The 25,777-nt window shown below is 40.1% G+C and overlaps 1 protein-coding gene across 2 annotated transcripts in view; it reads left to right on the top strand.

The window, feature by feature from the left end:
- Positions 1 to 25,777, top strand: part of GBF1 (golgi brefeldin A resistant guanine nucleotide exchange factor 1) — a 106,914-nt gene that overhangs the window by 39,013 nt on the left and 42,124 nt on the right. For both annotated transcript variants that reach the window (XM_065067475.1, XM_065067474.1), the window contains exon 4: positions 22,276 to 22,407. In XM_065067475.1, coding sequence (XP_064923547.1) covers positions 22,276 to 22,407 — 132 coding nt within the window. The remainder of the gene's footprint in view (positions 1 to 22,275; positions 22,408 to 25,777) is intronic.

Raw genomic sequence — 25,777 nt, 5'->3', positions numbered from 1 at the left:
GCCAACTCCATCTCTGCTCCATTCCACCTCTGGAAGGGTTGGACAGTGCACTGAATGGATCTCTTCCCATCTGCTCAGCCGCATGTGATGACCTTCCACTTCAAGTCTGTTTGCTGGCTCTTCGTTTATAAACTTGGATAAGCTTGCACCATTCCCTCACATCGTGTAACATGTAAGCGTAATGCAAGTTCAAGACTTTTTCTCCATCATATTTAACACAGTGGTCCTTTCCTGTTCCGTTGGTTGTGAGCCAGTTGCTTCCAAGTGGATGTTCCGTATTCAGCTCTGCACTGTATCTACACTGGATGTCTGAGGCGGCTGTTGTGCCCAGAGGACGTGCTGAGCTGTTAGTAGCTTGTGACAGGCTTATACACCAGTTTAACCTGATCTCTGGCTTTTTTTTTTAAGGGTCTATAGATTTTCAGCGAAGGCAGGGAATATTGCTGACTCAGCTCCCTGTTTTCCATCTGATGTTTTTCCCAGCTAGTCTTCAGGATGCAGCTGTTTGACTGACTTGTGTGGTTTCTGTGACTCTGAATTAACTGTGAGCTGTAAAAGGCTACTCCTTTTTCAGCACTCAACTACCTCTAAATCTGCAGTAGAACAAGATTGACTTATGGAATTTTTGTGCTAATGATTATGTTTGATATTCTGTATATCAATGAAAGTGACACCGGGACCCTTACTTAGGGATCTTTGCTGGTGCTATGATGAAACACAGCACTCTGTCAGAAGACTGTTTTGTTTAGTTATAGCAGTCCATTTTTAGGTTTTAGTTTAAAGCAAACATTGTAGAAAGGGCTTCCTCTCTGTTTTCAAGAACTCCTCCTGCTTGCAATGATCATTCTTGCCAAGAATAAAACGAGTCAAATCTGTTGGAGTCTGACATCCTTTTTAACCTCAGTGCTGCAATGAGTTACTCTTTCAGATTCCCCTGCTGCTCTCATCCTCTCTGAACACAGCTCATTTTAGCTGTTGCTTCCACAAATGCATTTAAAATGAGTAATTTATTATGAGTAATGAGGTGTGTGCTTTTATGTGAAAGAAAACAAACGAGACTCTGTGCAAGCCTTTCAAATTCCTGAGTGTGCTTGGAGGTGTGGGTTACAGGAGAAGCAGATAGCGAGTGAAAACGACTCTATGCCGGGCTCAGCTGCTCCAAGTATTTGTGGTGTTGTGTGTTTATTTATGAGCCTGTCTTTGCCTGGGATTCGCTGCCCTGTATCGTGGTAGAGAAGACTCACAGGCAGAATGAGGAAGCCCTCATTAATCTTCGCGCTCTTGTTTAGAATTTCTTGCACTGCCTGCTGCGGCTCCTGTTGGAGCAGGGACTGGCCTCTCGCAGTGAATTGAAATGGCTAAGATTAATATTAATCCCTTTAATACTGCAGCTCATGATATAGTCATTAGGTGACTTGGAGCTAATCCTGCCCACCTAACTAGTGTGATTTATTAAATACACATGGAGGATTTAGTGTGAATACAGCTTGGTGGAATAGGCATCAAATAAATACCGCTGTGTATCTGTGTTAATGCTGGCAGATTGGGACACAATTGCAGGACAGGCTAGGAAGAAACAGGAGTGCAAGGGATACTTATCATACGGTTCAATGGAGTTTACCTTTTTTGGATTAGTAGTAAAGATTTTTCTAGCTGGACACAGCATGTGCCAAGAGGTAACCACAACCTAAATAAGGCTTAAAAACAGAATTAAGAGACTGGGGGAAGCACGGATACATTTATGCACAGCACTCAACAACAGAAGTTGCTTGGCTTCCTCGCTGTACTGTGAGGAGGCAACAGATCCTCCTAGTTGTCTGCTCTGATCCTCCCAATGTGCTTGTGCCAATTAACATCCCGTCTGCAAACATTCAAGATATAGAATAGGAAGCTAGTTAATTAGTACCACGCTAATGAGCATTAACCTGCACTATTTCAAAATAACAGAGGCTCCTGTTACAACAGTTTGGAAAAATAGCTGGCTTTTTTCCTTCTGTGCATGATGGAGGTCTCTGCAGAATTGTTTTTGATGGGTTATTTACTGTTTTTGATTAAGAAAGGGTTGTTTAAAGAAACTGAGCAGAAAACTGTGGTCTGGGCAAGGAGTGTCTGTGCCTAAAGCTCTGAAGAGAGATGGCTTCCTGACCTCAGCCCTGGTGATGTGCCCATTTGGATGCAAGAGGGAAGAGAGATCAAAGGTAAAGTCTATCAGTTTCTGGATGCTGGAGGTAGAAGATTGTGAGAGTTTAGGAAATGATCCAAATTCAATTTGATCAGTGCCTGCTAAAGCCGTCAGGCTGCAAGATGCTGCATTGTGAGCAGTACAGGTTTCCTTGCTTATCCTAGAAGAAACCATAGCATGAGCTGAAGAGGCCATGCAAAAGCTGGCAAGGAAAGATTAAGGTCTGTATGCAAAGATTTTAAACTTTTTATGCCTATCATTTCCTTTTTTGTGCTTTAAATCTTTTTCGTTAAAAACACAAAATGTGAAGCTTTTCTTGAGACTTCTTCCTTTGAAATGCTTTCAGTAGCTCACTCATGGAGAAAGGGTGAAAATATGGACCCAACAAGGCTGGACTGGTAGCATTTAACAGGGTGGGAAGTAAACTGAGTTGTGACCACGTTAATCCTTCCCAGAATGTGGTGCAAAGGGGCAGATTTGTTAAACCAGAGCTTCAGGCTAGAGAGGCAGAGCCAGATGTGAGGCACAAAGCTTGCTGAGCTGTACCTGACATGAATTCAGAAATGATTTATTAGTATGTTTTATTTTTCACTTAAATTTTCAGAAAAAGAAGTGGAGTCTTACACTGAAGAGTACTTGAACTGAAGAGGGACTGTCCTGTGAAAGGAGAGCTTCCAGTTTATCCTGCTGACTAATATTAATGAGAGCAGAAAGTTGCATTTCAAGTTGAAATGCTTACCTAGGCAGATACTGGGAAGATGTCTGCTTGGTATCACACTAAGTGTTTAACAGGACAGACAGTCTTTCTGTGCAATGGGAAAGATATTACTGACCACTTGCTAACTCTGGGCAACACTGTTGCTCAAAGAATCAATCTGTTACACTGGTCATGTTAAACATAAGTTCTTCCAGCAAGCTTTCTTTTTTCCTTCCTGTTGCTCCCAAGCTTTATTTCCCATACATTTTCTAATCAGCTGTTCTGCTTCCACAAGTCTTACATCTCTTACTTTTTTGTGTGTGTGGTGTTTTTTGTTTTTGTTTGTTTTTTTTTTATCTGACATTTCTTCCTAACTTCAAAGACTCTTAGGTTTGGATTGAATCTTCTTTGAGACCTAACGCAGTTCTGACCATACGAAGATCTGTGTTGCTGGGATTGTTAGCCATTACGAGAGGATTTATGTGACCTCATGGTATTTTTCCTACCTTTTGTCACTTGGGATCAGAGTATGAAGTTGGCACTTTATGTGTGATTTGTTTTGTTTCAAACAGTTGAATAGAAAGCCAGAAATGCTTAATTGTGATGGCAGCAATAATTTTTCAGTGAGATGAGTTAAAATATCTCACTTGTTTCAAAGAGGGGATGGGACTCTGCCTTTTCAGTTGTCTTTATCAGTCAATGTGGGAATACAGCTGTGACTTCTCATAAGAGATGCAAGGTCATGCGCTAGTTCTTCAGAGACCATATACAATTTCTGATAGAAAAAATCTGGTTGTAGTTAAGGAAATTCAAAGTATGCTAAACACGATGCTTGCTGAAATTTATGTTGTGGTCTTGCATGTTTGGGTTTTGTTGTATATAGTCACTAGTTCTGAAATAAGATTGCCCGATACAAAATTATAAGATTGTCAAAATAATCGCCGCCCTGTCAATCATTTATTAAATCAATTTCTTGTTTTATTTTAGCTAGATTTTGGGTTTTACTGAGTAACACTAATAGATCCCTGACATTCCCCTTTTTTCCTCCCTGACTTTGAGGTACCTTCACGCCATGGCACTGCTACAGATCTTCAGTGGCTAACACAGCAGTGCAAAAGATTTGTTTGGAAGACAGTAAAATTCCAGTATGTATAGGAGGACCCATGTATCCTCTGAAGTCTTGTGTCTTCTGGGTTGCTGAGTTGATTGTTACTCTGAAAATATACTGAAGTGTGAAGAAACCGCTAGGGCTTATTCCAGGAAATAAAAAAATTAATGTAGAGCAAAGCAAGATACATCATTGTTGCTTCTAGCAAGCCTAATAATGAGGAGGCAGGGAGGGTTTTTTGTTGGCTTACCTGGTGGCTGTTCATACGCGAGTCAAATTATTTCTGAGATAGATGATTAACTCAGAAAAAAAATATTTTAAGTTATTTCTGTTGGTCTATGAAAAGTGCTTTGTTTTGTACTAGTTGTTTGCTGTCCAAATGGTGCACATTTCTATATGCTAATGTTTTTTCAGTGTTTGCAGGGACTATTTAGAATACAGTAAAGCAAAAGTTTTGGTTCGGGGGGTATTCTTGGTGTGGGTTGCAGTGGGCTTTTTTTTTTTTTAATTTATTTTTTTATTTGTGAAATGCAGCATTGACTATGCAATGGGTAACAGCATGGCATAGTGATGGGTGATTGCATGTTAGTACAGTTAGTGCAGATGTAGCTCTGAGCTGAATTCTGATAGAATGTCATCGTACATTAATTTGTACAGTAACAACTAAAATGTGGGAGTGTGATATTTCTTAAATGTTCCCAACCAATGACTTTCTAAAGTAAATAAATGCCTGTAAATTTAGTTAATAAACAATGTATAGCATTTTGAATTAAAGGATTTAGAATTGAGTGAAGTCTAAAAATATAATTCTTGTTTTAATAGTCTGAAGAATTTGGCTCCTTTATAAGTGAGGCAACTTCTTACACTTTCAAGGAGAACTGGAAAATATAAGGGACTGCTTCCCACAATATAAAAGCTATTGAAGGAGGAAGATGTTAAGGTGATAGAAAAGCTGATTTCAAAGTTAAGATAATCTCCTTTCTAAGAGTTACCTTTTGTGCCCAAGTTCCTGAAATGAAAAAGAACCACACCCCCAATCAAACTCACTTTAGGAGCTTACCCAGGTGGAATAATTTATAATAAATATTGACATCTTGAATATAGGTCAGTTTCTAATCTCTTCTCAAGTCTGTCTTGCTAAGCAGCCACACCAATCATCATTCATGCATATAAGTGTAAGACTACAGACGGCAGAGTCTGCTATGCTGCAAAGTAATTTGCCTCTTGTGTGTCAAGTGAGGTACCTTGGAAAGAAGAGCTGAATAAGCGCTCCAGTCTCTTTCTGGTTTTGTTGGCTTCAAGTGTGTTATTGTATATGTAATCAACTGTTATTTACTGATTAAAGGGAGGATAAGTATAAATGCAGCCCCTCTGTGCCTGTCTTTTGGTATTGATAACCCCTCTTTAGATTTCTCCTTTCAGTGAAAATACTTTTTTTCTTCTTTCTTTTTTAAAATGAGTTCCTGCCATTCTCTAACAGAACAGTCTTCAGTTAGAATAAAAGCCCCTGTCACAGGTACAGATATTGTTGATTTTGTCCACTCAGTCTGACAGACTTTCTCCAGACATGGAAGTACTCTATAAAACGCTGATCTGGCTCTCCAGTAGAATAGTTTTCAATTTCCTAGTCTTCATACCAATGTGGATGAAAATAGTAGGCCATTTCCCTCCATCCCCATCTTTCTTTATGAACAAACAGAATAGATCATATCCTGTTAGTTCTGAAGCTTATGAAGTGGTTTTCTAACAGTAGTGTGCTTAACCAATTAAAACTTACATAAGAATCATCCATATTATGAAATATTCTCTTCTTTTCACTGCTGACCATAGAGGATTGCAGTCTGCTTTGATTGTTCCTTTTGCAGTCCACTGCTTTCAAACACTTTCTTTATTGCACAGCCAGTGGCTGTAGTATTCTAAAAATATATAAGTTTATTGAGAATGGAAAAGGCTGAGGGGGGACCTACACGCAGTTTACCACTACCTGAAGGAGGATCAGAGGAAGAACGGAGCCAGCTCTTCTTGGAGGGGCTGAGAGATTCACAGTCATGAATTTTGAACAGGAGAAATTCCAGTTGGGCATAGGGGGAAAGTCTTTCTAGAGGGAGTTAAATACTGGGGCATGGGAAGAGAAAGTGGAATCTCCATCTATGGAGATGACTAAAGTTTGGCTGAACAAGGCCTTGAGCCATCTGATACAACTCCAGAACTGTCCTCTGCATGAGCAGGAGGTTGGAGTAGGTGACCTCCAGAGACCTCTTCCAATCCAAACCTTTCCGTAGTTCTGTACTGGCTGATCTTGGTAATTGTGAACCTCCACTGTGTGGCTATCTCTGACCAGCTTAAATGCTGCCTATTGGTTTAAAGCATAGTCGGTTGAACTTTAAAATCCATGTGTGTGTGTGCACACACATGTACATACTCGCCCCGTTCACTCCGTACCATTCCTTTTTTGTGTGTACTTGGATGGCACAGATCTCTTCAGCGTCAGCTCAGGTGACTTCTGTGCTGATGCATCTAGTCTTAAACAGCAGAATCAACTCTTCCAGACCATAGGCTTGACTTTCCAGTATGTTCCAAAAAATGTGGGAGCAGGGAAAGGAAAGACTACTTCCTTCCATTCATTGTTACACACACACACACACACACACACTTTGGCACCTCATCTGTACTTGAAATGTGAAGTGAATCTGAAGGATTCTGCTGTTCCCTAGAGCATGTCATTATCCATTTGAAGGAACCTAGCAGGTGAAGCTAATATATAAGGAGCATTTCTTTTTCTCTGACTCTCTCAAATGCACACAGTTGTGGATGTTTGTACTCAACAGAACCAGTGTGAAATTTAGTCACAGCCACAGCATGTGTTCCAATTTTCCAGGGAAACTTTCTCCCAGCTGTGGGTTAACCCCTTCTCCACTGGGCTTTCTGCCTCTCCAGTATTTTGGGAAATTTCAGTGAGCAATTATGTGACCAAGGAAACCTTGAGAACTGGAAGAATTAGATCTCAGTGATTATATTGGTGAAGATAATAAGATTAAGAAAGTTTGGGTGTTGATGTGATTTATGTAGGGGTTTTTTAATAATTTCTTTGAAACAATTGACATGTTTGTATATTTGCAAACTTGTTATATAATCCCTGCACCCCCCCCCCCCCCGCCACCTCCCCCATTTTTGCTCTTTGCAAGTGGCAAATCTGAAGTTAAACTGCTGACAGTAGTCTGTAAGTGCAGCCTACCTACTGTGACTGCTGCCATACTGTTGCAAAGGTTCTTACTCCTGTAAAGCTGCATTCATCTGAGGAGTTTTGCTATTCTAACTCGTGGGCTTAATTTACATTCTTAAGGGAGATTATACAGATGTTCTGTGTTCACCAAGCTCAAGGGTGTGTCTTTTTTTTGTCTTGAAGCAGACTGTTGTGCTAAGAGTAAGGGTTTCTTTCCTATTCGTGAAAGGAATCTGGTTGTAGGTATATCCTTCTTTCAGTTTTGCAATCACTTGCTAAGAGACACATCATAATGAAGAATAAATGTGTTTGCCTTTATTTTTCCACATGAGGGAAGTATGTCTTGAATTATGTTTTTGAGTTATCAGTGTGTCTGCATGTAAAAGAAGGATGCTTCCCATCAGCATGCTGGTATAAAATGAACATGGCTGGCCACTTGTTTCCTGACTTCCCTCTCAAGAAGGAATGTATTTTATATTTCCGGACTTCAAATCTGAATGTTACTGTGATAGACAACCCTAGTCTATAATGTTTTAGTAATAAGTTAATTCCAGAGCACATGACAGCATGGAGTCATGTTTTACACCATTCTTTGAGTGTTGTCACAAATGTAGAATATAATGCATGCTCAGCACTGCCCGTAGCAATCAGCTTGAGTTGGAAGGTGAATAAAATGCTCAGTTATAGAGGGTATGCCATACTTGAAGCACAATGTTTTCAGCTGATCTTTGGCCATATTAAGTTATGGCTTCCTTTGCCTGCTGCTGCTCTTTTCACTCACTTCTCTATTTGGATTCTTTTTGTGCTGCAATTCAGTCCTTCACAAAGCGGGAAAATGACATCTTCAGGCTGCCTGCTGCCAGATCACAGCAGTTTCAATTGGACACTTAAAAGCTGAAGCAGGTGCTGGAAACTCTATTCTCCCTTTGGTTTGATTCATTGAATGCCAGCCTTCAGCTGAGGAATGACAAGGGGAGGAGAATTGATTTTGTGACTAAAAATCTTGGACTGATTAATATTTACAGTGCTTCAAACATGAGTGTGAAGGTTTCATAAATTAACTCTGAACTTAGTGGAGCTTGGGGTGGTTGCACTGCCACTGGGAGAATTGGTCTAGATCTGAAGCTGTGCCTTGGGACCAAGGTGCTGTTTGTTTGATGACCTTAATATCCACAGCAGATGCTATATCATTTTAAGAGAAGACAGAAGCAACATGCTCTGTTTCTGCTAGCTTGTGGGAAGTCCCCAAATTTGGTAAACTGTGGTGGTTGGTTGGTTGGTTGGATGTTTTGTTTTTAGTTGAGTCACAGTCTGCAGCTTCTGTTTAGAAGACTGGTTTAGAAAATCATAAACGTTTTCTAGGGATAGTTCTGGAATGAGCTCCTGCTTTGTATTTAATTATTGCTGATACTAACCAATAGAAGATCGGAGAAGGGAAACCATTCGGTGGATGTTAGAATGTCTATGTTCCTAATGTACAATGTCAGAGGCTTTTTTTTTGTTGTTTCTGGTAAGCACAAGTCAGAATTGGAATAATTTAGGTAGAAAGGACCTCTGGAGGTCATCTGCTCCAATTCCCTGCTGAAAGCAGGACCATCTTGGAAGTGAGATTCTTTTCAGGGTTAGAGCCAGCTGGATTCTGATTAGCTACAGGGATGGAGCTCCCACAACTTCTCTGGGTAAACTTTTCTGGTGTTTGGCCATCCTTCTTTAGAAAATGTCTTTCACAATATCTAATTGGCATTTCCCTTCTTGCAGCTCATGTTCACTGCATCTTGTACACATCTGCATTCTTTCATCGCTTTATTCCTGTTAGAAGAGACTGTTTTCCTAAAAGTCTAAGATAATATGAGAATGAAGAGACATTCTGCCATGTTTGAACTGCATTAGAAAGTTTTCATGTTCTATTTGGGAGAAAAAGCACAAAGAATGCTTCTGCTGTGGGCTTTTTCAAGGGCTGGTGTTCATTCAAATATGGCCCTTTAAGTTCTGGGGTTTCTTGACCTGCAGTGTGTAACAACAGTAACAGTTGTGGGATAACAGCAAACACTAAGTCTTGAATGAGATTATCAGTTGAATTTGGGTGTTTGGTTCCAAACCTTGATCTAGAAATTGCAGTAGTCTTTGAGTGCAGGGCATTTATTTCTCTGGTTTATCACTCAGCATTGACAGGTGGAAGCAGTGCTAGGAGGATAAAACCCCACGGCTGATTAAGGAGTGTCTGAGGAATGATTTTTGTAATGCTGAATAGGCTTGGGGGATTAAAATATTTTGAAAGGTTTATCTTCAGACAGTGCTTGGTTATTAGCCTTAGCTTTTTGAAACATAATTGAGATGTTACAGACCAAAACCTTTTTGTGGAAGCCTTATATTCTCATGTCTCAATAGCCAGGACCAGGACTTCTGTGTAGGTGTTTTCAGAGCAAATACTACCTCGTGCATCATTTCCACTTGTCTTTGGAGAGCAGTGAAAGAGTTAAAGTGAAACATCAGTTGGATTTTTTTTTTAACCACCCTTAACAGGAATAACTTTTGCTTCTGCTCATCACTGATTCTATTGTCTGTTGCCTTTTTTTTTAAACATTCTTTTTAATTCAGTGTGATAAAACATCCGTTATTTGTAAGTTGATTGAGCATAAAGTATTTCATTATAAAATGGTCATCCATCACTGGAGGCTGGGGGCTGCAAAAAACATTAACTGTGCACTTTTGGCTGGAATGCAGCTTCTCCAGAATAATGCAGCTTCTGTGTAAAGTATGCAGCATAAAAAAATTGACTGTTCAGGAAAACAGGTGCTCGCCTTGCTCTCCCAGAGCTTTGGGATTTCATCCCAAGTTTTTGGAAGGGCCGTCGGAGTCCTTCTGTTACCTAGAGTCACTTTCTGGTTTTAAGCACTGGCCTCAAAGCTGAACAAAGTGCTGCTCTGTGTCAAGTGGTTTCATGTTGACAAAACTATGAGAATTTACTAGCTGTTTAGCTGCTGCATTTTAGAAAATGATGTACGTTTTCTTCCCTCACTCATTAACTCCTCTGAAAATTAGATTTTTGTGGGTTTTTTTGTTTTTGTTTTCTTTTTATTTTATAAAGTTCCTTAACACTGACACCCCAAAAGTGAATTGCCAAGCATTGCCAAGTTGTTTCTAGATGTGACTCCAGTATATTCCTGTTTATTTCCTTGATACTTTACAAGTTGAACTACTGGGTTTCTGTGTGATAGATTATGAAGATTATTTTGATCTTAAATTGTGTTATACGGTGCTTGTCATATTTCCTCAACTTAAATGTGAATTTCAAAAATAGCTTCCTTCACCAAAAGTCTTAGTTAACTTTTGTTTTTGGGGAAACATGGAATGATAGGGCAGGAAGGCTTTATTGGATTGATACTACTGTGAGCTGCTTTTTTGAAATTATTTACAGATAATCTAAAGGCACAGCACTTAAAAAGGCAAAATGTGTCCCATTTTCATAGGAGGAATTGAAGCAGAGATGAAGTGGCTTGCCCAAGAGCATGAGGGGGAGATGAGTAACAGAGGCTGAGAGTAGACTGATTTACCTGTCTGTTAGCAAGGACCTTGCTACCATCTGATGCTCGGTTTATTTACATATGTGCTTATATCCTGATAAAGCAAATTCTATATGGCTAGGCTTGAAAATCAAAAGGAAATTCTTCTGTCTTTGCCTTTTTACCAAGTCTTGGGAACAAATGCTGTTGAAGTATAATGGTTTCCTGCCAGAGGTCAGGGTAGCAGAAGTGCTGGGGGTGAGAGGTTAAAGCAGAGTAGCGTCCACTGACCTGTTCAGTGTGTGTTGTGTATTTCAATTGGAGAGCCGGGCTGCGTTGTGCCCTAAGGGAAGGAGAGAGGGATTGAAGAAGCCTATATAAGTGTGTGAACTGGGGGCTGGCTTGAACAAACCGTCCTGTTTATCTGTGTGAGTTGAAGTTTTGTGCTGTGCTGTCACTTTTAGATCACTCTTGTGGGACAGTATGCAGTCAGTGACGGCCGTCATAAAGTTAGGACAGGATCGCTTAGTTGAGCTGCTGTAGTATTCTAGTGTTTTCTTGTGTCATGAGCATGTACTAGATCAACAACATTAGCAATATACTAAAATAAATCTATTTGGCACTTTCCTAGAGACTGTAACCAGTATTTTCTTTCTAAGATGTAGGGCTAGTGACTTATATGCCAAGCAGTTACTCATACTCCTTATACGAGCCTGCTGCTCAGGACACCTGTTAAATGATTGCTTCAGAGAAGCTGATGCAATAGGGAGCAGGACCATGGGGTTGCTAATGTCAAGCCATACTGGACCAGAATCTTTATTTAGTGTTTGCTGTCTTCTCAGGAGAGATGCGAGCTGTCAGTATACACATGGACTCTTTCTGCCCTGCAAAACTTTGTCTAAATTGGGAATTTTAAGGATGTGAGTAGAAAAATTTTGTCCCAGATTGTAGCCGGTCATCTGCCAAAGATGTTGCAAGGGGAGCTTTGGCTCAGTCTGGTACTTCAGAGTATCATGTTGCCTCATGAAAACAGTTGCATTCATAGGCTACCTGTACTTGTGTGCATTCTGAAATACTAGCGTAAGTAGGATTTGTAGCACAGTTTAGACCTCCTGATGGAAATCACACCAGAATCCTGGATAATTTGGTAACTACATATAGGGCGACAGCTTGATACATCCTTACTAGAACTGGGTAGACCACAATGTGGAATCTCAACATGCTAAAATTCTTCAATTTCTGCCACATCAGCTTCTTCAGCCAGCACAAGTGGAGCAAAGTCAATAGTATTTAACCTTACAGGCTGTAAGAAAAAGGTGTTCGTGGCAAGTTTTCTTGACCAAAACAATGCTAGTTTTGGTTTAAGAATGCCAGTTATGGACCTCATCAACGAAGATCATCTCTTGCTTCAGGTTGAACCCCAAATGACATCAAGGTCTTACTGTTTGGAAGAGGAATCATTCCGAACTACCTGTACCATTTCTGCTGAAGGCTTGTAATTTCTATTTACCTAAGTATGTAGATCCTCTGAGTCTGGAGGAGCAGGCAGAATAGGAATCAAAAAATACTTTTCCACCTCTTACCTGTTAATAAACTTTCCTTTGAGATGTTGCTTTGACACTGCTTATTAATGGGGTTTGTTAATGGAGATTGAATTACTGTCTTCATATTCAGATATTGTGAAGTATAGTGCTTAGGCTCCCAACTGGTAGAGAAATTAACTGCTTGTCTATTCCTCTGTCCAGGCAACTAAGGTTTTATGAATGTGTGGAATATCTTCATTTCTTCACATAGATTTTTAGGTAATTTTGATTCCTCACAGACATTTTATTGTTTTAAGCTAATGTCTTACTCCGTGACATGGAAAAAAAAGGTATCTAATGGAGTTGGGGACAGAGGTAATATTGCTTCTGTGGTTCCCATCTTAATGTGCATCCTATTTGGTGGTCACTGAAATTGAATTGCATTCACTGATCTCTTCAGTTGCAAAAGCTGTAAATGAGTGTTAAATCTCAGACTTCTGCTTCCCTTCAGGTATCAGCAGCACCTTGTATCAGTAGATGGCTCTAGCACATAGCAGTATGCAGAAATTAATTTCTTCCCCCAGTCCATTCTCAAGATTCTAATACTAACTTGTTTTCATCGTTCTAGGAATTAAGGTACCTTTAATGGAGGCAGTCTGAATTTCTGCTTGTGTGTGTGCACACTTATTACTGATTGCTTCAGTCATTGCTGTGCGGAAAAAAAAAGTTGCTTATGCTTTTACTGTTGCAGTGTCTTAAGGCAACAGTTGGATTGGCTCTCACCAGGCCAGTCTCTTCTCCCTTTTGCATCTGTTCTTTTTCTGCCTCTGTAGGCTTGATACTAATAGTCCCATGCTGATTCTATCTCTGCTCTCCCCGAGGCTTCCATTTTGCATCTGTAGTAACTTAGTGTGTTGGTTTTTGAGGTCTGGGCAATTGTGTTTTGCCATTGGCACTTGGGAATTTTACTTTCTGGTAATAACATGGCGAAGCTCTACGTCTCCTAGACTGGTTCAGGCTGGATAGAATTTGTATAAATCATAACGGCAAGGTGCATTAAGCCTTTTGAGAGATTTTTGTCATTAAAAGATTCTCTTTCCTCTTGGGCCATCAGACTTCATTTCATTCTTTGGATTTTGTCTGTCTCACTGATGCTTTTTAGATTCTCTGGCAACACAAGAAATGCTTTGGCTTGTTTGGGATTTGTTGTTCTTCAATTTCTTTTTAATTTTTCCCCTTGGCACTCATGGGCTTCCCTTGAGGAAGGGGTAAATGGAACGGGGTAACATCCAGACAGCTAATTGATGATAAAACTGTAATCTTTTTCTCCGGCCTCTTAGAAATAGTGAAGCTTTCCTTTTTGCAACATGGTGAATTCCAAATGAGAGAACTATTCATAGTGTGATAGACACACAAAGCTGTGGAGAATTACTGTGCTTTAAAATACCAGGGAAGAAGTTTTAATTTCTCCTGGGCTTTTAAATTGCCTACTTAGTTTGGGCCTGATACCATGCAAGACGTAGAAAATATCATAGTGAAGCAAGTCCAGTGACTGAATAGAGTTCTGTAGAGTGTCACAACCTAATTGCTCTTCCTTCGACATGTGCCAATTTCTTTCAGAGAGGAAAAACCGTGCTTAAACTTGACATATATCAAAATTGTGCTGTCAGTTAGATGGACAGATCAGTCCATCCTCTGGACTTGGCGGTGTGCAATGCAATTCCCCACAGGTTTCATTTAGCCCCGTCGGCCTTGTTAGAGTGGCCATGCTCTCTTTCTTGTATTAGGAGGGAACTTTGGGAAGCCTGGCCCTAATTCACAACAGCAGCAAGATCAATAACTATCAGCGTTTGGTCAAGGGCAGATGAATTTGTCATGGCATGACTGCTTTTTGCTTTGGTTTACTTTGGTTTAGTAATTTCATTTAGAGTTGAATGTCATTGGATCAGAGGAGTGCTTGGGAGCTCTCAAGTTCAGAGCTGGTGCAAGTTCATCACAAGAACTGACTGTTGTCCTGTGTGGTGATTTTCTGTAAGAAATCTTTCAAAATCACTTCAGCTGGTTCTAAACAGAGACAAAAGGCAAAGCATACCTGCATTTCACTCACCATGTTGTTACGGGGTTGTTTAGTTGTTTTGTTTTTTAAGAATAGATGTTAAACTTCCACCTACCTGTGGAGCTTGTTGCATTTTAGTCTACTGAAGCTTTTTTTTTTTTTTCTTGTAGGTGTATGGGAAGGTCGATTTCTCTTACATAGAAGTTGTTCAGAGCTTTGTGATAGGTAACTTCCACCTGTGGCGGGGGGAAAAAAGCCTTTCAGAAAGGAACAGGATCTCAAATCAGTTTTTGTAGAGCTATTGAGGAGTTCCGTTTTCTGGAGTAGGATTAAAGGCCTTTACAATTGGCACTAACAGTTTAGAGTTTACATCTGTCTGACAGACCCACAGAAATAGATGTATATTCCAGAACCTATCAGAGGCTCAGGTCAGCTGTATTCCTCCATCTCCTTTCCCTGAGATCAGTCAGCCTCTCTGTAACAGAGGTGGAAATAAGTAATTCTGAATTTGTGTATGTGGCTTTACAAACCATGGGTCTTGATCTAATCTTTCTCTGAAATTTGCTAGCATAAGTAGGTGTTGCTTTAGTGCTCATCCTCTAGTATGACGTAGAAAACAAGTATGGATTAACATTGAAATTACACTTAAAGTTAGGTGGGTATTACTGTTCATGCTGGCAATAAACACACTCATGGGAAAGCACTTTGGAAACAGTAGGCTTTTACTATGTAGAGTTAATATTTTGATGAAAGGCAACAAATTAGTCATGGTCCTTCCAGAGGTATTCAGGTCACAAGGTGAGAGAGAATACTCTAGGATTCATAGCAAGGTCTTCTCCTGGTGACCTTCAACCTTGCTATGCCAAGTTATTCCTCAGTTCACTTTAAGAGCTATTCTTGTTTTGAAGTAGAGCCTTTTGAATATAACCTCTGAATAATGTGTCAGCTGTAGCTCAGAAAAAAGTTTGTCACAATGCAATTATTGCCATCTCTGCTGTCTCCTCAGTGCTATGAAATAAGGGCAGAATTCAGCAGCTTTAACTTTTGAAAGAAGCTGCTATCCCAACAGCTTAATTTCTTTCTGTATTCAGCAATCTATATGGCTGAAGATAAAAATTCAAGAAGTGAGTAGTCGTGTGTGTACTTTAAATCTATCTGGATAGAACCATGAAAGATTGCACTTTGTGTAGCTCCATACATCCTGTTGATGGCATTTGTTTTCTTTGTGGATGAACTGAGTATGTTCTCATAATATCAGTCCCCCAGAACAGAATTCTGTGGCTGGATGAAAAGCACTTGGGGTAATGGTGGAGACCCAGCTGGAGTTTTCAGTGTAATTTTGGCTGAAGATACTCTAGCCAAGTACCTGTTTATGAAAAAATGCTCAGGGTTAGGATTCAGAACAGCTGAATTTGAAGCAAGGCACCAGGTGAAACCTCTGATAACTAATGGTCTGTGCTCCTGCTTTGCTGGTAGATGTAAATAATTCCTACAGCAGACAATATCCAGTTGAGTTTGTGCCACGCTGACCAGAGGATATCAAGAGTCAAATGCTCAGCATGCATTCTGTCATCCTTCCCCAAAATAAAAATCTCAATTCTGAGGGGCGCTTGAGATCTTGGCGCTGTGGAACAATCATTTGTTAAAGTCATGTTTAATGAAAGGGAGATAAACACATGAAGCTGGAGTGTGACAAATGAAAGCATTTGTGCCATTGTAATGAAATTAGGCAAACAGAACAGGCTTGACAGCTCTGGGTTCCCCCTGTCAAACTGCATTTGTAATTCTAGCCTTGCATTCATGTGTGGCTGTGAATGGTACTGTTTCCCTCTGATGTGGTGGGTCTGGGCCCCTGAATGACCACTTTAATGCACAGGGAATTAGTTTTGAAGAGTATATTTTAGAGGCATACTGAAAAGGATTGCAGTTAGTTCTCACTTCTCCTTCATTGGCTTGAATATTCATAATTTTGGACCTATGTTTACTTCTATCATATGTAAAGTTTTTGGTGACACTTACAATAGAGAAGTGCTGATTTCAGAGATGCACAGAGCTTGCTTCCATACATTCCCATGGTGAGCTTGGATGCTGTGTTGTGCAGTCCCAGCAGCCTTTTTAAATAACTTGCAGTATTTATGCATTCTGGAAACTAGGATGTAGGCTCCTGTTTCCTCAGGTTCTCCCTAGCTGTCAGAACCCAGTTATCTTCATCTGTTAAGACCTTGGATTGGGGTAAGACAATGATATTTTGAGGAACCTAGTAGGGAGTGTCAGGTGGCTACTCTTTTTGATAACCTCTTATTTATCAAGTATAGTGGACATTGCCATCATTATTTTCAGGAAGTAAAACCAGAGATGCCTCTGATCACGTTAAGTCCTAGGTCAAGCTATGTAAGTAGCAATCTGTTATCATTTCAGGTAACAATCTCCCTAGAAATGTGCTATGCATTGCACTGAGTTGCAGGGGCTGATCTAGAGCTTGCAAGAAAAATGAGACAAAAACAACAACAAAACCCTTTGGTGGGAGAAATGACAGAGGTTCTTTTTACTTGGAACCTTGACTGTACCAGGACTGTGTGGAGGGGAACATATGTTCAGGAGCAAATGAATGCAGATTATCTAGCTGTGCTTTTTTAATGCTTGTTATTCTACATTATTGGCTGTTAGTGAACTGGGGTTAAATGTTGGACTAAACTTCCTAGCTAGACGTAGTCAGGGCATGTCTTTCATTGGAGGTGCAGGGTGGCATGTGTTCCAGTCAGTCTAGAAAATTTGTTTTTGGAGTGGTGAAAGATGCGCCTCCTCCACTCATCATCAGCTGTAGAGCTGCTGAAATTGTAGCTTTGCCAAGGAACCTACAACCAATATGTATTTACTGTTGTGTGGCTTTTACCTAACTAACTCTACATAAAGCGAATTCAAGCTCTGCGAATTTTTATAGGAACAAGTTACAGTGTAGGTCTCTTTGCTAGATTTGTTAATCTCTAAATTAACCAACAGATAACGATAGGACTAACTCAGAGGAGTTTCTCCTTTCCCTGTGATCTTGCATTTTGATCTGGGTAAGATGAAGCCAGTACTTATTCCAGCAACTAAGAGTTCAGAAATGGTTTTGAAAATCTGAAGAATATGGCTACTCAGTCCTTTTAGATTGTTTTATTTTTTTTCCTTTTTGCTTGTAACTTTACTGTTCTCTAATTTGTTGAGAGACCAGAGGGACTTCTCACCCTTCAGTGAAAGACAAAATGTTTTGGTGTTAGGTGGGTGAACCGAGAATAAAGTATGTATAGAGTCACATAAGCCAGAAGGGCAGTGTTTGCAGAAAGTGTTGTTGAGGGTGAGCCAGGAAGTGCTTGCTGGTACCTCAGTTTTCTGTGGCATAAACTCATTGAGCTCCTAGGCAGGAGTTCTGAAGGGACTGGATTTCTCCTCTATGACAGTATTATCTTTGCCTTTTTCTCACCTCAAGAAGAAAAGAGATGCCTTTTCGTTGTGCAGTTCAGTGCATAAGCAGGGAAGGTACTAGCACATGCGTGAAGCATTGCTCTTGTCTGAGCTTGTCTGCATTGGAGAAGTGCGTGGGATACAACCCAGACAGCCCTTGTGCAGGCTGGGCGGCAAAGGCCAACAGTTGCTGCATGAGAGGAGTCCAGGTCATGTGGTTTGCGTTGCAATTGCCTGTCCTGGGGACAAATTATGTTGAAATAACTTGTCATAAGCCATTTTTTCTCATTCATTTACTCTGATTCGGAACGCATAGCCGATCCTGATAAGAGTCATTCAGGAGTGAAGAGTTGAACTGCCAGAGAAAGCAGCTTACGTGAGCATTTTAGATCAGGAATGTGCCCACAGTGTGCTAATAGTAAGAAACCTCTTCCAAGGGGGACCTGCTCCTCTACTTCAGGAGAGAGGGGATGCCGGAGATCTGATGCAGCTTGTTTGCTAAAGTGCCAGAATGGCTGGATGGGATTGCTGAAATGGGAGTTAGGTGCTTAAACATGAATTAGTTGTTTAAATAGCTTTATAGACGTGTGTCTAAACGCAAATAATCCATAGGATGAATGAAGGAAAGCACTGTGGCCTCAAAAGAATTCCTCCATCATATTAAAATTGCCAGCCTGAAGAGATTCTTTCCCCCTTCTCAATCTCCATGCACACTGCTTGGGGCTAGCTGAGCATTTCTGCATGTGGTGCTAGTCTCTGTTTCCTTCCCTGAAATTTCATTGAAGGGACCTGTGTGAAAAGAATGGGAAGTGCATTTCAGCTGGTCCCCAAAGCACCCCAGGCTCTTCATGTAAGACTATATCATGTTTGAATATAATTTTCCCTAACTTTGAGTAGATTGGAAAGGAAGGCTGCTTGCAGGCATCCCTAGAGAAATTTCTGTCTACAGTTTTTCCTCTTGTAATACCCGAAGCTGAGGTCATACTTGCAGGGTTGGTGGGTTGGTTTGTTTTTTACCCCAGAGTTGAAAGTCGTTACCTAAGCAGAGAACCATCCTGTGTTTTCTCCTTCAAACATTGAGAAATGTCTCTTTCTAGGAAATAAACTTAAAGAATCATCTCTCTCAGCAATTCTCAATCTCCCACTGGTTACGGTTTCCTCAGTTGTAATGCCTGAACCTGAATATGGCAGAGCAGGAACCAGAGAGCTGAAAAATCAAAGCTTCTTTCTTTTGGAAAGGTTTTATAAAAGTTCGAGTATGTACTTCCAAACATGCAATATTTACTTTATATAGCCTTGGTTTTGGCAAAGGAGTTATTAAAGTTGTACTTGATTTTACTGCCCTTTCTGAGGTTCTCTAGATATTTTCGGGAGAGCATAGCGTTGCTTTTACAATTAGGTGCCAATAAGTGATCAAGACTTTATGTAGTGTCTCTTTCATAAAGTTTTAACTTGCTGGGCAGAACAAGTTCTTTAAAGACTATGGTCCTACTTTACCAAAGCATTGTGGAAAGAGCGTTATTCAGTTCCTACTGCACTTGTAGTAATTGATCTGAAAGGGCCGGCAGGTTGGTTATGGACACTGCGACGTTCAGTTCATAAGGCTATGAAAACCTTTCAGGGTGAGACCTTCTGAACTAACTTCACTGAGCTCAACAGGGTTGAGTTAAAAGGATTGATCTTTGATTTACGGACTTGTTTGCAAAATTTTTACTTGGTTAAAAGCTTCCAAGTAGCTTTAGTGCCACTTTGAGATGCTGAATTGGTATTTCAGCCAGTGAGAGTAATCTGCTTCAAGACTGGATATAGCAAGAATAGTTACAGCACGAGCAGTTTTATGTGTTCCCAGTCTTTCTATTGAAGCAAGCACTGCTACTGGGATTGAGTTCTGCTTTGAAAAGGCAGCTGGTGACCCCTGTAAGTGCTCAATACCTGCAGATACTGCCGGTAGGAAGAGCTCATTGTAGTAATAAAGTAAATACTCCTCAGATGCAAAAAATTAGCAGTGTGATTGATATTTTACTGAAATATAGATCTTTCAGATGGTAGTCCTTTAGTGGTTAAGTCTTGCACTAAAAATATTCTCTTCTTGTTTCGTATAATTTTTTGGGTTTTTTTCAATACACAGTGCCAGTTACCCAGTCTGAAACAGTTTTACAGCATACGCAGTCAGTTTCAGAGAGCTCAATGTAAAATGCTGTGTTACCATAAAAGCTAGAGTCTCTGAATATCACGGATGCTGGCCAGAGTTGCTGTGTCATCAACAGTATGTGCCCAAGTTAAATCCTGATTATGGCAAGCCATTTTGTGATTTTCATGTAAGTTGGGAATTTCAGACTGCAGGAGAATCTAATCTTTAACCACATCAAGATTCACAGCTTAATTGAAAGAAAAAACAAAAATGCCCCCACTCTTTTAAAGATAATGTCTATTTTTTGTCCTGAAAATTGATTAATGGAGAATGTGATATCCTATGTATCTTCCACTAGCAAGTCTTTATAATCTCATTCTACCATGCAGTTATGTACATCTGCTGAAGTCCTGTTTTTCTTATTCATCAAGGTGCATCTTTTCCATCATGGGGCTCGCTGGATTGAAGGAGCCTGGAGGAATTTACAGGATTATGATGGATTAATTGGGTGCTGACTGTTCTATAGAAAGGATCAGTTTTTGGGAAGAAGAGTTTGAGTGTTGATCCCTCGTAGTCTTACTATATTTGATGTTGTCCAAGTGCTTGTAGCCAGACAAGTACTCTATAAAGCACACTTAAATAAACGTTGATGAAAGCATGTATTATGATCCCCTGCATTTCCATGAGCTACTGAGAGGTGACACAATTGTAATGTCACACCAGGATATTATCTGACAAGTTGGGGGAGTTGTTCTTAAGCCAAAAAGATTGAATCATCACCTTCCTTTTAACCTCTCACAAGTTAGTGGTGTTGGCCTGATTTGAACTGGTGACTGAAGGGTTAGAGACTGTGTAATGATTCCCAAAGTTCCATTTTTTTTAATTGCTGTTTTGTTTTAGTTAACAGCAAAACCATTGCACTTTGTTCTAGATGGTCTTAACTATTTAAAACAAACTCCCCTGCAATATTCTTCCTCCTTTGTTTCCTCACCATAATTTGTCACAGTTATGTTAACATGCTTTCTAGTACGACTTTTACTTTGATACTTAAGGCTTTTCAATAGAAACTATGATAAAATGGAATTTCATTTATCTTGGAACCAGGAGAGTTTGGGTTTGTTTTGTTGTTGTTGTTGTTTTTTAAGTAAAATAATTGAGTTTTGCCAGTAGATAGAAAAGCAGCACCTTGTCTAAGGATTCTGCAGTTAACAGACACTTTTCTCCCACACCTCAAAGAAGCTCATATGATACATAAGTGCAGTATTGGATCACCAAGAATATAAATGCCGGTGTTCCTCTGACACTATGAGCTGTTAGACTTGATAACTTTTATTAGAAATAAAATGGAGGTTTCAGCAAGTTGAGCCAAGTGTTTGTACTTAAATATTTCTGGTCTCAGGACTATCGAAGTTACTTTTTAATATACTCCCTGCCTGTGCACTGTCTGTATTGTGGTTGCCTTCACCTGCTTTTTAATGTTTTTTCTCCTAAATCCTCCTCAGGACTCCTCTTACATTGATCGCTTGTGTTGTCTCCTTTTTATTTTTTTAAGTTACTTTCCCTTTCCCTAGTTCTGGCTATTCTTTTCTCTAATTCTTTTTCATTCTTCAAGCTTCCATCAATCATCTTGAAAAGTTTAGGAAGCTTGTTAGTTGTTCTTTATCTAGCTCAACAGCTCAGCGCATCTACCTTCTCGTATTGCAGCTTTAGAGGACACTTGCTGTCCGAAGCAGCAAGTAGAGAGGAGTGTCCTCTTTTCTTCTTTGGCTGAGAAGCTCATACGGGTGTTCTGACGAGACAGAAGAGTTTTAAAATTTGCTTCTCTTGTGGGTTTTTCCTGTCTTCACCAAGCAAACTTAGAGTATTGCAAAAATGCAATTTGTATTCAGGCAGGGTGCTGCAAGAGGTGCAGCTAACCTGGTTGTATGTCTGTACTATGCGTGTGGTTAGTATGAGGCTATATGCGCAGCTGGACGTGACAGGAGTGGCAGAAGGTGGGGCAGGTTCTAGTTCATGTGATCACACAATTCCAGGAATGCTGGGAAAATGCAACCCTATCTGCCAATGGAGTGTGAATTTAGGCAGCGGTAGCTCTGAGGTGGTCACAGAGTGTTTTTACAATAGGATTTGTTGTAGGAGGTTCCAGAACGCTATTTTGAAGATGATTTAATTTGCATAAGAAAGTGTACTTCACAAACCATTGCTTTAAAAAATATATACCTGTACCAATATGTGTGTAAATATATATTTAAAAGCAACCCTGACCTTCCTACCAGCCTTCTGAAACTAAGCCTTTGCAGGCCTCTCTCCTCTGAGATTATGCTTGCTGTAGATTCCTAAAGAGAAAATGAATCCTAATGAATCAAGTCAAAATTAATGTATTTTGAAAATTATTTTTATTTTAACAGAGCTATCAGAAATTGAACCCAACGTCTTCCTTCGGCCTTTCCTGGAAGTAATCCGTTCTGAAGACACTACAGGCCCCATAACTGGATTAGCCCTCACCTCTGTGAATAAGTTCCTCTCGTACGCACTAATAGGTATGTTATATGGCTTCCTGGGATTTACCAAAATGTCAGCCAAATGCATCTCCTTGAGACATGTCTTTGGCCAGGATACGTGCTTGCGGTCTGAATGAAGCGACTGGGGAAATATGCAAATTGTCATTAATGCTGGGGAAATAGGTGTCTGCAGTTCCTTAATATTGCATGTGCTGGTCTTCCACGGCACTGCAGCAATGGCTGAAAACGGAGCCAAAGCTTCTAGTCTTTGGCACTGTTGGTTTAAGTATTTTGTCCTTTGGAGTTGGCATGAGGGAAGTTAAAGAAAGGACTTGGTATAGATGCAGACCAGTTTTGTGGGAAAAGCCTCAAATACAAATGAGCAAAAATGGAGACCTAGAGGAAAAATAAAATAATGTGATGGAAATTTAGTGTATCAAGACAGCAATTAGTGGGCAGTATTTGGTACAATTAAATGGCAAAAAATACCTAAAATGATGCAATATTGATGTTACTTCATAGGACAATAAAGAAATAAAGGAGGACTAAGCAATAATGCAAAACATGCTAGTTGTAACATAGAATGAAGGATGGACTCTTCTGGGCTTTTATGGTCTGGGTGAGATCAGAGCATCAGGCTGGTATCGTGTCCAGGCAAATGTCTGTATAGGCAACTACCTACAAATACTTGATTTGAGGCAGAAACAGGAAAAAAACATGGCTAAGAATTTGTAGCCTTTGTCTAGCTACCTGTTGTTTAGAATATTAATTGGGTCACTCCAGCAAGGAGTAACTGTTGATAAGCTTGTGTCTTTGTAGTAGACAGTGGAAAAGACCCTCTGCCTGGCTTCTGTTGTGGAGCAGAACCTGTAATCTAAGACCTCTGTTGCTGCCTCAGGTGACATTCAGAGCAGCCTTGTCCTTTGTGCTGCTCCAGATACCAGTGAAGCAGGGATTAGTGGTGCTGACTGAACATCTGGCTAAGGTTGTGTTGTTAAATTAAAGCTTTTTGGTCTTATATTTCTCTTTGTAATATAAAACTAAAGGTAGTCTAAAGACTGTTTGCCTAAAGACAGGAAAAGTTTAAAACTATCCTTAATATATGAATCTGTTTTATTTGTATGGAACAACGAAGGAAGGACTCTGACATAATGACAGTGGGGAAATTTCATTGTGGATGACATTTGTGGTGCATTTTGGGGATGCATAATTGACATATGAAACCAACACTTTTTTCAAAAGCGTAATTAGCTGTGTCTGTTTGGTGAGTGGGGTGGCTTTTGCTCTACACACTGTGTCGAAAACCAGTGGTCACTGAAAGGGCCAAACGCCTCTGATAATAATCTTTGCTTAAAACTGCTTTCTTTTCCTATTTCCAATGCATTTCGTTGCTAGTCGTCATGCCATCTCACTGTTTTTCTTACTCTGTCACACATGAGCAGGTGGTTATCTGTCTACTTTTCAGACCAGTATTGCTATTTTAAAACCAGTTAGAAAAGAATAATTCTTGAGTAGCTTTTGAGACTGCTGATCTCCAGTAGTCTGAATTGCAAAGATCTGCTCTGAGGTTGTTGGATGCAGTAGTTCCCTAATGGTCTGGTGTGCAATCACAGATCAGTTAGATAAAATTATTTGATATCCAGCCTATGTGTTTTGGTAGTAAAAGTTAGCCTTACAGAGATTATCATCTGCTCTGAGGTACTACTGGTTTAAGAGTTATAGTTGATGTATTATTACCTAATAATTTCTAAGCACAAAAAAACCTCTGTGACCACAGTAAACTCCCATTGACTTTTATCCATCTGATCAGTTATTTCCTAACTCAGCAGTTTTGCACTAGCTAGCTGTCAGCCTTTTCGATGCACTCAGACCTTAGCTGTAGGAAGACTAGTGGCTGAATTTCAGAATTGTATGTGTTCTTTTCCCCAGAAAAGGTGTATGCTCTTTTTGTTATCACAGTGTGTCCACAGCAGCTTCTGGCTCTGTTTCTGAAGTTAACTTTGCCTAGTGTTTCTGAAAACAGCATATCTGTAAGTAAGCAGTTGTTGCCTAGCTTCTAGTGCGAAGACTTGCTGTTAGGGGAGTTCAAAGCTTGTTCTCCCCTTTACCTTCTCTGTCTCCTTGGTGATTTTTTTTTTTTAAATTCCATTAAAGGTGTTACTGAGCAGGCCTCTAGTTTTCCCTGATTGTTGGGAGCATGGATTTTCTGTTTTCTGCTTGTTCTTTTGCCTTCCTGTTGGGAGAGTACACCCCATATGAAATGTGTAAGCCTAGGTGAGGTCTCCAGATCTTTGTGTTGTAGGTGACCATTTTCAAACTGATGTTTTGCTGCACACTTTTTTTTTTTTTTTTTTTCAGTGATTCTGAGCAGGTATTGGCACATCTTTTGTACTCTTTTCTCGCTAGGGAACAAAGCAAGTTGATCTTTTCTGTATCTTGTTTCTGCAAAGCAAAAGTATCTGTACTTTTAATTGAACTCAAGGGGCTTTATAAATTGACCTGAATTGTAGAGCTGTTCCAGGGAGCCAGGACTGAAGTAGTCAGGCGTGATGTGTGCTGGGAGAGCGGTGTTTTTGTTACTGTTGAAGATAGGGGCTAGAACAGCAAAGCAGTAGTCACACATCTGTTAAAGAACCATATACACAACATGCCGGCATTTTCTTTTCACACAGACTATTTATCCATAACTATGGCTAAATGTATTCCTAAGCCTACAGCAACTCACATCTATTCAAAATGGTGACAGTGAAATGAATCTGTGTTCTGCATGTGGGAGCCTTTTCTGCAGCAAGTGGCTTTTTCCTCTTGATGCCACTTAGGTGCTGCCCATTGTAGTTGTTGAGGTTTCTTAACAGTAATGCTATCGGAGGTGCTGGCAGTGTAACACCACTGATCTTCACCTGATTGATTGATTGATTGATTGACTGAGACAATTTAGAATGACGGTGCATCACGATCAGTGGTTTAAGCCATGATTTCCATTTGTGAATAAAAGGGCACAGGGTACTAACAGATGGCTGATTTTATTGCCTCTGGTAGAAGAGTGGTATCTTCTAACTGGATTATAAGCCATTATCAAAGGTACACAGAGAACTGCCTTTGACTGCCAGGCCTCTTATCTTATGCTTCTCAGTATCAGAGTTTGGTATCCTGTTGAGTGCTGCTGCTGAAGCAGGTAAAAAAAAAAAAAAAAAAAAAAGACTGATTGGTCTTAGAACAGACTCCTTGATAGCTTCTTTGATAGCTCAGTGAGGTTTGAGTAGCAAACTAGGAGAGGAACTCGCTTTCAACTATGTAAGATTTTTTTTGGGGCGATGCATGTGAGACAACTATGTCAAAAGTGGGCAAGCTCTGCTCTTAATAGGGATGTGTAAGAGGTGGCAAAGGAGAAGTGCTATTCCTGTGCAGA

The sequence above is a fragment of the Columba livia genome, chromosome 6 (assembly GCF_036013475.1).
Source record: "Columba livia isolate bColLiv1 breed racing homer chromosome 6, bColLiv1.pat.W.v2, whole genome shotgun sequence".
Lineage (NCBI taxonomy): Eukaryota > Metazoa > Chordata > Aves > Columbiformes > Columbidae > Columba > Columba livia.
This window is presented reverse-complemented; position numbering and strand designations above follow the sequence as displayed.